General features: G+C 38.2%; 1 protein-coding gene across 29 annotated transcripts in view; it reads right to left on the bottom strand.

Annotated features, from left to right (window-relative positions):
• The window catches only part of TTLL5 (tubulin tyrosine ligase like 5), a 269,103-nt gene that overhangs the window by 61,634 nt on the left and 192,207 nt on the right, over nt 1-15,262 (bottom strand). For 24 of the 29 annotated variants that reach the window (XR_005363557.1, XR_005363556.1, XR_005363558.1 and 21 more), the window contains one exon: nt 2,675-2,892. The exons of 3 other annotated variants lie outside the window; for them this stretch is intronic. Coding sequence is in view for 19 of the 26 variants with exons in the window: in XM_038545309.1 (XP_038401237.1) it covers nt 2,675-2,892 (218 nt within the window). In the remaining 7 variants the exon portion in view is untranslated. Of the gene's footprint in view, nt 1-2,670; nt 2,893-15,262 lie in introns of those variants that run through there. 2 more of the 29 variants (XM_038545320.1, XM_038545324.1) reach the window with 2 other exon arrangements.

Here is a 15,262-nt window from a genome sequence, read left to right as displayed (position 1 = left end):
AAAGAAAGTAAAAAGTTATGTGAAAATTTCTTGAATCGCCATCCTAGTATTAACCTAAGGATGATATAGTAATGTCTAACACTTATTCAATATATATTATGCTCCAGGCATCGTATGTGTGCTTGATATTAATTCATTTATTTCTCTTAACAACCCTATGGGGCAGGTACTATTATCATTCCTATTTTAAATAGGAAAAGAAGTTACATAAACATTAAGTAACTTGCTAGAATGGCTGGAAGCATGAATTACTTTAGAACGGAAAGAAGGGTCCTAATTTCAGGAACCATCAAAGGTTTTTCTAGATTAATAATGACTTCAGTCGAAATGAGGTATAGACTTTATAGTTCATAATAATGTACCACTGACAGTTTCTCAGTATGGCACCTTCTTCATATGTGTCATGCTGATATATTAGCAATGGGGAAAACTGGGTTTTCTTATTTTTATGTGTACTATCTTTGTAAATTTCCTGTAAGTCTGAAATTATTATAAAATAAAAAGGTTATTTAAAAAAAAAAAAACCTTTATCCAAATACTTTTTAGAGGGAACTTTTCGTTGAGTCAGGTCAGATAAGAACAAAGTCAGGTCAATAAGAACCTAAAAGTCAGAAGAATATTAAAAACAGTGGGGCCCTCATAACACTGTACATTTTATACATGAGTGAGAGAACATTAAGGTCTCCATTAGTACTAACTTATTTAGCTTCAGAGACTTGTGCTAGAATTTTAAAGGCAAATTGGAAACTATTTCCTGGAACAACGCCTTACAGCATGCCTTTTGATACTTGGATTATATTTCTTAAATTCTGAAGAAATCTTGCTTTTCCCCCCTTCTGTGCATTTTTGGTGCTGAGCTGTTTCCGGTTTTCCCACACTCCTGCCTGTCAGAGAGAAGAAACCACAAAAATGCAGCAAAGTTTGTCCACAGAGCTGCAGTTCCATCTCGAAAGGCTGAAGAGTTCTCCTGCCAGCAGCGAGTTCAGGGCAGTGAACAGCATCTTCGAACGTCCAGCCCCACTGCCTGCTGCCAGAGCCCACCTTCTCACCAGCAAACTAGCTAGCCACCACACAGGCCACCAAGGGCCCTCTCAGGGTACTGGCAATTCTCCGAGGATCCACAACTAGGGAGCATGCTGGCAAATTCAACATTCATATCTGACTCACTGATTTTCCTACCCAACTGTGGGCTTCGAACCTGTGAAACAGAGCATGGTTTTGGAATGCTTATGATGGTAATTAACGTGCACTGACTTCTTACATGTGCTAGATTCTTGTTCTACGTACATGTATTAACTCTGCTAATATTATCAATGGCCTATAAAGCAGACACTGTTTATTATCTCCACTTCAGAACTGTGGAAAAGTGGGGCTAACAGATTAAGTAACTTGCAACTTGCCAAAGGTCTTCAGGTAGTAAACTGTGGATGAGGGTGTGAATACAGGCAGTCTGGTTCCAGAGGCTGCAACCTGAAGGACTCGATTCTACTCTTGCCAGGGTGAGGAGCCATACATCTTCCTTCTTACTGTGCTCTTGGCCTTGACCACGAACTGCCCCCTTCTGACTACCCTTCCCTAGTGCTCCAGAGAGTTCTGTAAAGTCATTACAATGCCAATTATTCCTACAATAGCACTTAGTAGGCATGGAATAAGTATTTGTTGGACAGATGAATAATGGCAGCAGTATAATTAAAAGTCACAAGGGACTGTTTTCTATCCAAATCCAGAATTTGATTCCCTGTCCAAGGGGGAAAAAAGAGGAACTGCTTTTTCTACATCCTATGACTGGTCATTACAACTAAAATTGATTTTGCGAGGGACAAATGAACGAGGAGACTTAATGAGAGCAAGAGAAAAACCCAAACTCCCTCACCCCCTCTACGTGTTTATCCATCAGGGAATGCTTGCTTCTTATCGGCATCTTTGAAAAGTTTCCCAATTTTAAACGGAGAAGGGCCATTAGAACTAACACTCTTTATTAGTCTTATTTCTGGTTTGCTAGCTAAAATATGGTTGGAAATAAGAGTGAAGGGTATAACCTGAAAAAAATTGATTGAGGCATGGGAACATCTTTCTGAGGTAAAATGGGCAAAAGGTATTAGAAACAAGTTGCTCTACAGAGCCTGTGGACTAATGTCAGTGAGTTAATCCCCTACCCCGCCACCACCCATAAAATCCCACTCTAATGTCTTTCCATTCAAATACGTACAAGTAAATGACAAACAAGGGTGGTACTGAATTTTATACACAACTGCAAAGATCTGACTCTGCAGAAAGATCCAGAAAAGAAGAGATTGGGAAGAAGCTTTCATTTCCCATCTCCAGGCCCACAGTTCAGCGTGTTAGCTGATCGTAGTTTCTGCCAGAGGCTGGAGGATCATCAGCAATGATCCTGAACCCTGTGTTAGCCCTCATCACAATCCCCAGGGAACCTGAGAGCAGCACCTGTCCCTCCCACAGGGTAGGCAGTGCCTACTTTGGCGTGGTTCACTAACTCCCCAGGGGATTCTGACCTGTAGCCCAGGCTGAGAACCAGAGTTAACCTGTGGCACCCATCAGGAGTTCTTGTCTTTGACGTACAAATGGTTTTGAAGGCCTCATAAATGAAGAGTACTCTTAGCACAGAACTACTACAACTCGGGAGAAACTGAACAAAAGATTGAGGAGGACTTACTTGGAGACTCTCTGGGATGTCATCTTTCTGAGGATTTGTTTGTGATTGGCTGGGGGCTTGGGGACCAGTGAGGAGGAAGAGCTTGGAGGTGGCACCACTTTTTGTGGCAGAGTGGTTGGCTTCTGGCCACTAGCCGTGGCACTTGAAATTCTACCGCCTGCACCATTATTTATTGTCCATAAATTGGAGTTAGATAGTGTCTGGCTGCCAAAGATGGCCTATAAGAAAAAGAAAGAAAAAAAGGTCAAGGGGATGTCCTTCTAACTCATTTGCTGTAAGTGAATGGCTTGTAATCCTCAAGTGAGATAAAAGGAGAAGGGACACTACTGCTCAGGAAAGGGGAAAGGAAATATTTCTCTAATAATGCCAGCACAGGTCTACATTCAGAGGGGGAAAATCTCTGGAAGCACAGAGTTGAAATGGTCTCATTGGAAGTGCACTGAGCTAGGAATCAGGGTTATCTGGGTATTATGTATTATCCACTGCAGCAATCAGAAAAGTATTTGGTCTCCCTTAGCCTAAGTTTCCTTCATTGTTAAATTCAACAAATATTTAATGAATGTCTTCTACTGGGTGTCAAGCACTAGGAATAATGCACAAAACAAAAAGTGGCTTGAAGCCTGACTCAACTCCAGCCTACTCAGATGACTCTGAACTCCTCTAGAAGGTTTGCACATTTGAGGAGTGGGAAGAAGCCAGTTTGACAAGGGTATAGTGAGCAGAATGGATGCAGAGAGGAGGCTGGAATAGAAAAGCCGGACTGCATGCATGGCCTTGAGGGCTGTTTGTAGAATTCTGAAATAGTAACACTTTGTTGACCTAAAGATTGACATTAGACTTTACATTTTGAAACACTTTCAGGGGCACCTGGCTGGCTCAGTTGGTAGAGCATACAACCTTGATCTCAGGGACAGGTTCGAGCCCCATGTTGGGTGTAGAGATTACTTAAAAATAAAATATTTTAAAAAAATAACAAAACACTTTCAAAGTAGAATTACTATCTGAATACTAGTTATTAAATGAATATAAGATCAACACAAAAGTATATTTGCTCAGAGGGTAAGCCTACAAATCAATAAAGACCTAAAAATCACCATCTAAATATCACAAACACCAATATATGTCTGTAGTTAGTATGTAAATGTATACTTTCTCAAGTAGATGCTTAAAAAATTCTTACAACTTATTTAACTCATTAGAAATTGGGTTTTTTGGGGTCACAGATTTTGTTACTGATCATTCAATACTATTAGTGCTGCTTTCAATATGCATGCATTATAAAAGCTTTAAATGTGAAATAATTCTAGGAGAAAAATAATAAAATTGACAAAATACACAAGGTTTTGTTTGTTTTTTTTTATTAACAGGATTTCTGGGAATTGATTTCCATCTGTAGACACTACATTTAAAGAGACATGGGAGAAATGTCATTTCCTTATGGCCAGGCCTAAAGGAATAAGATCAGATGCTCTTAGGAAACATTCACCTTCTAGATAGACTTTATTAGTACTGTCTTTCACGACTTATTTTTAAGATATAAAAGATAAACTGGGTAGCTTTAGTAAAATGTTAACCAATCCTTCTATACTCATGCCTTGGAATGTCCCATTTCAGGGAAATATATCCAAAAGTCCTGGGCTAGGTAGGTATGAGGGGGATCAAAGAATCCTGGGTTGAGTAAATGTGTTTGATGGACAGGCCTGACAAAGAACAAAGCAATTTCAAAGATAGAAGAGGGTCAGAGCATTTTTGAATGGACCAATCTGACTGAGATGTTCTTCATCCCTGCAAACTGTCCAAAGGGGAAACTGAAGAGCTCTTCACTTGCCTCCATCTCTGATCCAAAGAAGGGGAACAGGGATCTCTGGGTGGCGCAGCGGTTTGGCGCCTGCCTTTGGCCCAGGGCGCGATCCTGGAGACCCGGGATCGAATCCCACATTGGGCTCCTGGTGCATGGAGCCTGCTTCTCCCTCTGCCTGTGTCTCTGCACCTCTCTCTCTCTCTGTGACTATCATAAATAAAAAAAAAAAAAAAAAAAAAAAAAAAAAAAAAAAAAAAAAAACAAACAAAGAAGGGGAACAAAGAAAGACCCAAGCCCGTGGGCAAAGCCAAGAGGTTGACACTAGGGGGAAAGGGGTTATGTGTACACATGGGAAGGTCTTGGGATGGTCTAAGAGGACACAGAAGCCCTGATTCTGCTCCGGCCAGCCTTCCGAGGGCAAGTAACCAAAGAATGCAGCAAGTAGACTGAAAAACAAATCCATTCCTTTCAAGCACCAGCTCCATATCTGAGGAGACATTCACCTGGAAGGAAGGAGTGAGGCAGTAAAGGGCTACTGTATATTTCTATTTTCACCACTACATCCCAACATGTGAGTTTAGATTGAAAGATGCCTCATTCAGGCCTCTATCAGTATTTTTGTTCGAAAGAAAGAAAAGAAAAGAAAAGAAAAGAAAAGAAAAGAAAAGAAAAGAAAAGAAAAAGAAAAGAAAGAAAAACAAGAAAAGAGAAAGAAAAGACAAGAAAAAGAAAAGAAAAAGACAGAAAGAAAGGAAAAGAGAAAATCCCTCCCCAAGAACTACCCGCACCTCCTACAATTCCAATAAACCATAACTAACACTAAGACATCCCCCGCCCCAGAAGAAAGAAAAGAAAAGAAAAGAAAAGAAAAGAAAAGAAAAGAAAGAAAAGAAAAGAAAAAAGGTGCCTCATTCTGGCTGGGGAAGAGACTGTAAAGATCAGAATGAGGACTGAAGAGCTAGCTCTACATCCATAGGACAAATTCACTGGATGAGTATCAGAGGAAGAATGGCCATTGTTAGCAAACGGGCTCTTAGAACATCTATTCAGTACATGTTGCCAAGGTGACAACTATACTTCAAGGTCACCGAGTTTTTCTTTTGTTAAAAAATCTTGCTGGGACATCTAAACGCAAATAAAAAATGAATAAAAAGAGCAATATCAGACCAGTGTGAGTATAGTAAGCTCCCATTTTTGTAAAAAGAAAAAAGAATATGCAAAGCCATACATGTATCAGATACACAAACACACAGAAACACACACACATACACATAAGGCTGGTATTTGCACAGAACAATTCAGAAAGGATATATAAAAAAACTAGTAACCTCCATGGAGAAAAACTAGTTAGCTGGGGGTCCAGGAGAAAGCATACATCATTTATATCTTTTTGAATTTTGTACCATCTATATGCAGTAATTTTGTACAAAAATAAATTATTCAAAGTCAAAAGAAAGTCAAATTCTCATAAGATTTAAGCAGGTAACAAAACTAACTCTGAGTACAAGTCAAAGTATCCAAATGGCACCCAAGTTTCAACCAGGTGGGTACAGGACTCATTATTAGGGAGGGTTGAAGAAGGAGCTCACTCTTCAATACTTACTATGCCTACAAATCCAGATTTGGTCATCAGTAAAAAACAAAGACTCAGTTAAGTGGAAAATATCATGGCTTTGCAGTCAATTGTGCCTGGGCTCAATGTAGGATCAGTCACTTATAAACTGGGTGACTTTTTCAAGTTACTGAACTTCTCTCAACTTTAGCTTCCTCGTAGGTAATTACAATTACTTTGCTGGATTATTGAGGATTAAATGAAGATCACATATGTAAATCTAGTCTAGGCATTCAATAAAGGATTCTTTTAATAGACCAAATACAAGGCTCACAGTAGACACTCAACAAATGCTCCATTCCTCCCCAATCCTCTACCTCAGTTTACTGAGGAACTAAAGGGATGGGATGACATGCAAGTCTGCCTATCTGTAATGATCTGTGAATGCCAGTTGGTTATGTACTTTTCAACATATTTTTCTAGTCCTATGATGATGCTCACTAGATGTGAAAGCAAACTCTTAAAATGAAAACATATGTTTAGGTTCCCCAGATCATATTTACTCAATTCTCTCTGGCAGAAGTAATCTTTTCCTCTTCTGAATGCTTCTAACAATGTATTTGTATGTGTCTTATCATACTTAGCACATTCTACCTTGTGTTACAGCTACTGATGTATGTACTTTTCTTTCCTTCTGGACAATGCACACTGGAGATGGCTGGATTGAGATCTAATTTTTTTTTCACTCATAGTGCCTAGTAGAATGCCCTGTACATAAAAGGTGCTTAATAAATATCTACCCCATGAATGCAAATAGCAAAACTCATTATAACCACTCTTCACCTTTTTAATTTAATTTAATTTTTTTAGCAAATACCAAATTCCTATAACAAGAAAACAGGCAAGTTTGTGTTTACGAAGAGATGTAATCTTATAATAGGAGCATTCTCTGGACTTTGAATCAGGCCTAGTGTATTTTTTGTGTTCAGCTTATACTCAGCCACAAAATGTAAGTAAGCCCTTCTGCAGATCCCAAACAAAAATAATTTATCATCCTAGATGCAGATTTTGTGGCAAGCCCTTAGACACTGATGTTCCATAGTGATAAGACCAGTCAAATAACAAAATAAAAGCAATTAGGAGGATTTATTGCTTAGGAGGCTGTCACTGGCCTGGATACTAACATTTCTGTCTTTATTCCTAGTAATACTGCCCTTATTTGTTTGGGTAATGATGTGTGCCCAGCTAAAAAATTGTATTTACCAATCTCTCCTGTACTTACAAATAACCATGTGACACAGTTCTGAGATGTAAACAGAAGTCTCCAGGTACAGTTTCCGGGAAAGTTCTTTTTTAAAAGGGGCTAACTGGGTTAGGACACAACTTTTTGCCCTTTACTGTTCTTCCCACTCAGAATATGGATATCTAGCTAGTATCTGGTGAAAGTTTCTTCCTAAGGATTGCAGAGGATAAAGACAGGAAAAGCATGGGGCTCGCAACAGTATCATACAGTTCCAGAGAGCCTAACTCTAGATTTCTGATTATATGGGTAAAAAAAATCCCTAACTTGTTAAGCCATGGCAGGGAGAGGGGTCCACTAGATGCAGCAAAATGGAATCCTAACTGAGCTGAAATATAATCCTCAATCTACCAAAGAGTCATGCTTGTTTAAACCTTAACAAAACATAAATACACTGCATCTCAAAAGAACAGGTACTCTTTCCACATACAGTAAAAAAAAAAAAGAAAGAAAGAAAAAGCTAGGTTCTCAGTTGTTCAGTAGTCATACTCTAATACACTGAGTGGATAATAAAGTGATAACAATTCTGTACCATCCAGTATTCCAAAGAGTCAGTAATATACAAGTTCCTAGGTATTTCACCAAAACCAAGGCTAAGTGTAATGAATTAAAGAAATCAAATTTGGTAATTAGAAACCCAGGAAAGTACTGAGGCAATGCTGAAAAGCAGATATATAAATGAATTTATTTAGACTGTTGGCAGAAATCAGCTTCCCCAGGCCTCTCATACCATGTATTGGCCCCAACCCTACAACTCCATCAACAATAGATTACATAAATTGTTTTGTCCTGATATTCATTCATAAATGGAAAGAAGAATTAGATTAAGTTCCTTCTAGGGACACCTGCGTGGCTCAGCGATTGAGTGTCTGCCTTTGGCTCAGGGCATGATCCCGGAGTCCCAGGATCGAGTCCCACATTGGACTTCCTGCATGGACCCTGCTTCTCCCTCTGCTTATGTCTCTGTCTCTCTCTGTGTCGCTCATGAATAAATAAATAAAATATTTTTTAAAAAGATTTCCTTCTATATAGATTCTAAGAAAGGTAAGGTTTGGATACACAATACTGGCACACTGCACTTGTGGGTTAACAACCGGGAAGGGGGCTACACCATCATCAGTCAGTGTCCTGGGAATGTGAGAGCTGTGTAAGCACTGGCCTCCACTCAAGACCTGGTCAACATATACAAGACTTTTGCTTCTTTATTGGGTGTGGGAAACAGCCATGCTTCAGTAAGGAGACTAAGAGAAAACCACAGTTTGAGGGTTGGCTTGGCCCCAGGCCAAAGACTAGAAAGGCCCTCCTTCTCCCACAACAGAAGGGTACTCGTGGGTGGGAAGGAGGAATTTCTGATAGACAGAACACAGACTGTAACTTGGAAGGTTATGGGGAAGCAAGATCTGGGCTCTCTTACTAGAAAGATAATACTGTTCAGAGATTAAATTCTGGGAGGTTTTTTTTTTTTAAATTCCTTCCAGAAAAACACTTCTTTTCGTCTTTACTTGGGTTTGTTGGTGATAGAGCAGAGCTGGATAACTCTTTGTAGTGTAAACTCTAAATTCGTTTTTTTTTAATTAAGGGAGGAGATGAAGTACGGAAATGTTAACCTCTACTTCAATGGGTTAATGTCTTTTTGTACCCCTTTTACTTTGGTTCCAGAAAAGTGAGCATTTTTATGCATTATTCTCCCCACTGAGATTTTATCCTCACTTGGATAAAGTTCCCATTACATAGTACACAAAACTGCTTCTAGAATGTTGTTCTCTGGCAGACTAAGTACTGGGATGGTGTATCTTCCTGAGCATGTAAGATGCTAATCACTCACCTTACTACAATCAGCCAAGAGCTGTTCAATGCAAAGAACACACTGTGTCTTTTGTGTAATCATATGATGCTATAAAAACTTGGGGCCAAGGTGAGGGTGAGGGTAGCTGTTTCTATTTTAGCAAAAGCAAGCTTCCAAAAGGCCTTTGTCTCACATTGTATGGAGTTCTTGGCTGTCTTCCATTCACAATGTTTGTCAGCTGGGACAAGACGGGAGGCTGAGCAAGAGAAACAGAGTACAACTTCTGGTACTGCGGACAAGGCCAGGAAGCAGTGCTATAGCCCTGATAGGGATGGGGCAGGAACCCAGAAGACGCTACTGTTCAGAGAGAGAGAGAGAGAAAGAGAGAGACTGATGACACAAATACCCGAGATAGGGCTTTGAGTGGCCAAAGATACCACCAGTTCTCTGGCATATCTTCTGATTTCTAAAATCAACGGAGAGGCTCTGTCTCCTTTAGCAACAAAGACTGAAGGCTCTTATTAATTCAAATGATCTACTCTCCAGGATGTGAACACAGCTGCTTACCTGTACACAAGTGATTCACCAAGAAAAACCACTGTGTTTCAGACAGTTCCTAAGTCAATGGTACTTGCACACACGAGAAATGATGCTGGTCATTAACAGATACTTAGAGATGCTCCTGAGCCTCAGACTCTGTGATCTGATAAAACCAAAGATTCCAGCAGTAGTCTCTGTGTTGGTTCTTCAATAGCATCAGGACAATTGAACTGCTCTTGTACCAGGTGTGTGTTATGACCAAAGATGTCCAACCATGAGGCAGCTGGCTAAGGCCAGGTCTGCAGTCCATAACCAGAAAAACCATGAAACCAAGTAGCCCTAAGGTGGCACAGACATGAGCTTCCCTCACTAGCAGCCCCCCACCACCCTATTCTAACAACAGAACCAGCAGTCCTACATTGGTAGAGTTGATATTCTGATGGCAAATTTAGACTCATGGCGTAGATTCTGCTTTGCTTTCTATTTTTTTTTCTCCTTCAATGCCCGGCAATGTTTGAATACGGACCACATACATTCACAGAAGGCTGGCAGTCCAAGGTTTGTTGTCTTTTTTTTTGAAACATGTTAATTTCTTTAATACGTATTCATTAGAAAAAGGAAAATAATTTGAAAAGTCCTTTCAAAGATAACCTCTGGCAACACTTAGATATTTTTGTGTATATATGGAGTTATTTTGTATGTATATACCTGTATTTCTATGGGCTTACAAAAATAGGAGCATACAATATCCAATGTTTTGGAGACTTTTTTTCATTCAAATATCTAACTTGAACACTTCTTCATATCTATAAGGGTGAATCTCAATCACTATTTTTAATGGCTGTATATTTTTTTATTATGGTTTATTATAATTTACTTACCAATCACCAATAGTAGAATACTATAAATTGACACAGTATACCTATATTAGTAATTATGGAAATATGTTCATAATAGATTTTTAAGTGGGGAAAAAGTAGGCCCCTCCAAATCTTATACTTGTATTTTGAAACTACACACACACACACACACACACACACACACATTCAGGTTGTTACCAGTCTGTTTTGCTATGTAAGAACAGTGTTCTGATGTTATTTATATCTTTTTGCATATGCTGGATCATTTCCTTAAAATAATTTCCTTGAAGTAGAATAGCTAGCTCAGAAGGTGGCTGCTGCTTTTGTTTTAAATCTTTTTTCTATATATTCTCAAACTGCCCCCTTGTAAGGTTGTCTGATTACATTTCCATCAGTCCTTATCTTTCCTTGATTACTGTGAAGAAACAGCATATGTCCCACGAAAAGCTGACTCATAATTTGATGCTAATGCCACTCTTTTTCTTTTTATAAGACATTTATGCCTTTGGATAAACATGCTAAAATTTTACAGATATCATGCTTTTAATCATTTTATCATAGTATTAATCATCCTTTCTACTTTTTCTTCTCATATCTCCCTCTAGCAATTGTGAATGAACTTGTATTTTCAATTGTCCAAACAAAAAATATAAGGGGAAAAAAAGTAACCAATTAATACTTTATGAGCCTTGAACTTCTAAAACACCCTCTTTAATATCATTTTAACCAATTTGCTTCTGACGTGGGGTGGGTGGCGGGTAACTAAACCCCCAAGTTGAAATTATAAAGCTATGCATATTTAAGGTTAAAAGTAATACATAAGAGGGGTGCCTGGGTGGCTCAGTCAGTTAAGAAGGCAACTCTTGGTTTCAGCTCAGGTCATGATCTCAGGGTCATGAGATCAAGCCCCGCATTGGGCTCTGCACTAAGTATATGGAGTCTACTTAAGATTCTTGCTCTCAAAAAAAAAAAAAAAAAAAAAAAAAGATTCTTGCTCTCCCCTTCCCCTGCCCTTGCTTGTGTGTTTAAATAAATAAATAAATAAATAAATAAATAAATAAATAAATAAATAAATAAATAAAAAATACATAATAGAACAGATATCTGCACAAATGTATTCACAGAAGGATTATTCACAACAGTTAAAATGTGGAAGCAATCTAAATGCCTATCAATAGATGAATGGATAAAGAAAATGTATATACATACAAAAGCATATTATTCAGCCTTAAGAAAAAGAAAGGAATCCTGTAATATGCTACAACATGGATGAACCTTCAGGAAATTATGCTAAGTGAAATAAGCAGTCACGAAAAGGAGAAATACTCATGATTCCACTTATATGAGGTATCTAAAGTAATCAGACTCATAGAAACACAAAGTAGAATGGTTGTTCCCAGAGGCTAAGGGGAGGGGAAAACAGGGAGTTGTTCAATGAGTACAGAGTTTCAGTCAAGCAAGATGAGGATGTTTTATTGATCTGTTATACAACAATGTTCCTAGTGAATGATATACTACATCATATACTTAAAAATTATTAAGAGGGTAAATTTGTGCTGTGTTGTGTGTTGTTTTTACTACAATGAAAAAAAGTAATACATAATAAGAGCTATGAATTTTTATTGAGCTTTTACCATGGGTCAACATTGCCCTAAACATTTTAATGCTATTATCTCATTTAATCCTCCCAACTACTGAGGTGGGTCTCATCATCATTTCTACATACAGAGAAAGAAACCAAGGCACAAGAAGGATCCATCATTTGCTCCTGATGGCACAGCTACTAAGTACTAACCTAGGATCCATGAGTGCAGAGTCTGATTTCAGAGCCCCATTCCATAACAATGCTGCCTTCCCTAGTTGTGCTATGCTGACTCCCTTTTAGAGCAAATCCATGAAATCATATTTCCCTTCCAAAGTAAATACAAAGCAAACCTAGCAATGTGTCCAATTTTCATCAGATGCATTTAAAAGACCCAGATTTCACTAGCTCTACTCCAAGAAGAAAAGCTTGAAAAGGATTTGTCTGTAAGGAAATTTTTGTTATTGATTTTAAGAGTTAAAGTATGTGTACATGTATGTATGTATTTACATAAAGATAACTCAAAAGATCAGCAATGACCCCAGACTGAGAGTTCAATTGGTTAAAAAAAGGTAATTCATAGCATCGTTAGCTAGTATTATTATTTCTATATCAGAGTCCTTGTTCTCCTGATAATGTGTCTGTGTCTTACATCTCCTGATGAGTAAAATAAAATAATCAGACAAGAACCTCTAAGTTCCCTTACAACTTTTATTTTTTTTCCCCTTACAACTTTAAATTCAGAATTTATAAATATCTAACTTGTCTCTGCCTTCAAATGTATGGTTTATTTGGCTCAGAATCTCTCACGTGATTGGCCTACTGTGCATCTTGCATAGAACTTGCTGTCATCCATCTGTTAGACTTCTTCCTGTGGCTGCGTTGATTTCAGATGGATGGGATTCTTTATATTTAAGAGTGAGGTCTTTCATTATCTCACATAGTTACTGCCATTGGGTCCCTCATATGCCCACAGACAAACAGAAACAAACAGGTCATAGAGTGAGGACAGGGAATGAAAATGGTTGTCATATAGCAGTAGCAAAATCACATTTTAAGGATATACAACAAATAAGGTTGATCCCAAGCAGCTGGCAGGTGGCCTTTTAACATACCCACAACCAAGCAGAGTTCTATACTTTGATTCATAACATTGACTCTAACTCTTTTATATTTGTGTGTATGGGCACATGATAAAATGAGCACTGGGTGTTACATGCAACTGAAAAATTACTGGATACTGCAACTGAAATTAATGATGTCCTATATGTTGGCTAATTGAATTTAAAAAAATAAAAAAAAATTTGCATGTATGGGTCTATAGTAGCAGCAGCATCAATAAATTTGGAATGGCTTATTTGACTGATGATAAGTGTGTAAAACAAGAAGAAAATAAAGAGTCACTTCTCTCAAGAGGGAGGGAGGTAGAATGGAAAAGGGCTTTCGGAGCCTTCTGATCGGGTCTGAATATCATCTCTGTAATTAACTAGCTATGCAACCTTGTGTAAGTTACTTTAACTCTTTGAGTTCCCTCATCAGTGGGATAGAAATAGTATTACATCCAGCACACAGGAGGCACTCACTCTGTGTCCATTTCCCTGACCTCACCTTCCTCCCTCCAAGATTCCAGAGGGGCACTTTCTGGGAGCAATTTAGAAGACAATCTGGTGGTAATCAGAGGATTTCTATTACTGCATGTGATGAATCAGCACGATGAACTGATATCTATATTACAACAATGTATTAAGATTCAGATTTATATGGAACTGAAAAAGCAAGCATTAATAGTAATCATGCAAAATGATCACATATGATAGTCACATTTGTAGACACCAGTCATATTTCCTAGTAGTCTTCTTGAAAACACTATCATAGAAATAAAATTAAAATACTATGACTAGCAACAATAACAGAGTTGAAAGGGCAACGTGATAATTGTAGAAATAATTCCTATGTTATCAAAACAACCCACATAAGTGTTGCAAATCTTCAAACTTCTAGAACATATTTTATGATACTGCACAACTCAATAGTCCCTAACCCTATTACTAAATAATAACACAAAGGAGGGTAAAATATGGATGTTTCCAAGAGTTTTAAGCCCAGGAACACTTTCCTAAGATGTTTCTTTAAAAATCTGAGATACTGGGATATGTCTAGACCTGAGTTTACATATGTTTAGTAGACCTTCTCTTTTATGACAGTGTATATGATATGAATAGTAGCAGACTAGTTACAATACCTGAAGAGGACTTCTCAAATACAGTTTTACAGGTGTCAATAAGTACACCTGTGGATGTATGAACTGCAACTTAAAATTTATGTAATAATACATATAGATTAATACATATACATACATATACGTATAAAATATAAATGAATGCCTTAATATATTGTCAGGATGGTAGCATATAGCATAGCATGATAGTCTGAAGGCTGGATGCTATGCCTGCATGCATACCTGGGTTAAAAAAATCAGCTCTTCCATTCATTATTTATGTGACCCTGAGAAAGTCACATTAAGTGATTAACCTTTTTTTTTTTGTCTGTAAAATGGGGCTAATTAAAAGGACAACTGGGAGGACTCAATGCGATAATACAAATAAAAGTCCCAGTTCAGTGCTGGATACGTGGTAACATCCTAAGAAAGATGATCCTCATGATACCCACAGATATGTATTATCATCTCCTTAGCAGACATAAGCAAACTAAAGTCCAGAAGTTTGAATAGCCTGTCCCAGTCATGGGCTGGACAGAAGCAAGATTTATTTATTTATTTATTTTTTTTTTAAAATTTTTTTTTTTAATTTATTTTTGATAGTCACAGAGAGAGAGAGGCAGAGACACAGGCAGAGGGAGAAGCAGGCTCCATGCACCGGGAGCCCGACGTGGGATTCGATCCGGGGTCTCCAGGATCGCGCCCTGGGCCAAAGGCAGGCGCTAAACCGCTGCGCCACCCAGGGATCCCCAGAAGCAAGATTTAAACTGAAGATTATCTGACTCTAAAGCCTGTCCAGAGGGCCTATTTCTCGAGCAGCTAAATGTAGTTTTGCATATGTCATTTCACATATTTTCAATGTACCTTTATTAGGTAAGATGAAAAGAGTTGGCTTGGCAAAACCTACTAAATCAAATGGTTCTAGGAAAATCAATCACCACCATCATCA

This window comes from Canis lupus, chromosome 8 (genome assembly GCF_011100685.1).
Source record: "Canis lupus familiaris isolate Mischka breed German Shepherd chromosome 8, alternate assembly UU_Cfam_GSD_1.0, whole genome shotgun sequence".
Classification (NCBI taxonomy): domain Eukaryota; kingdom Metazoa; phylum Chordata; class Mammalia; order Carnivora; family Canidae; genus Canis; species Canis lupus.
The sequence above is the reverse complement of the archived record's forward strand: the minus strand, read 5'-3'. Positions and strand labels throughout refer to the sequence as shown.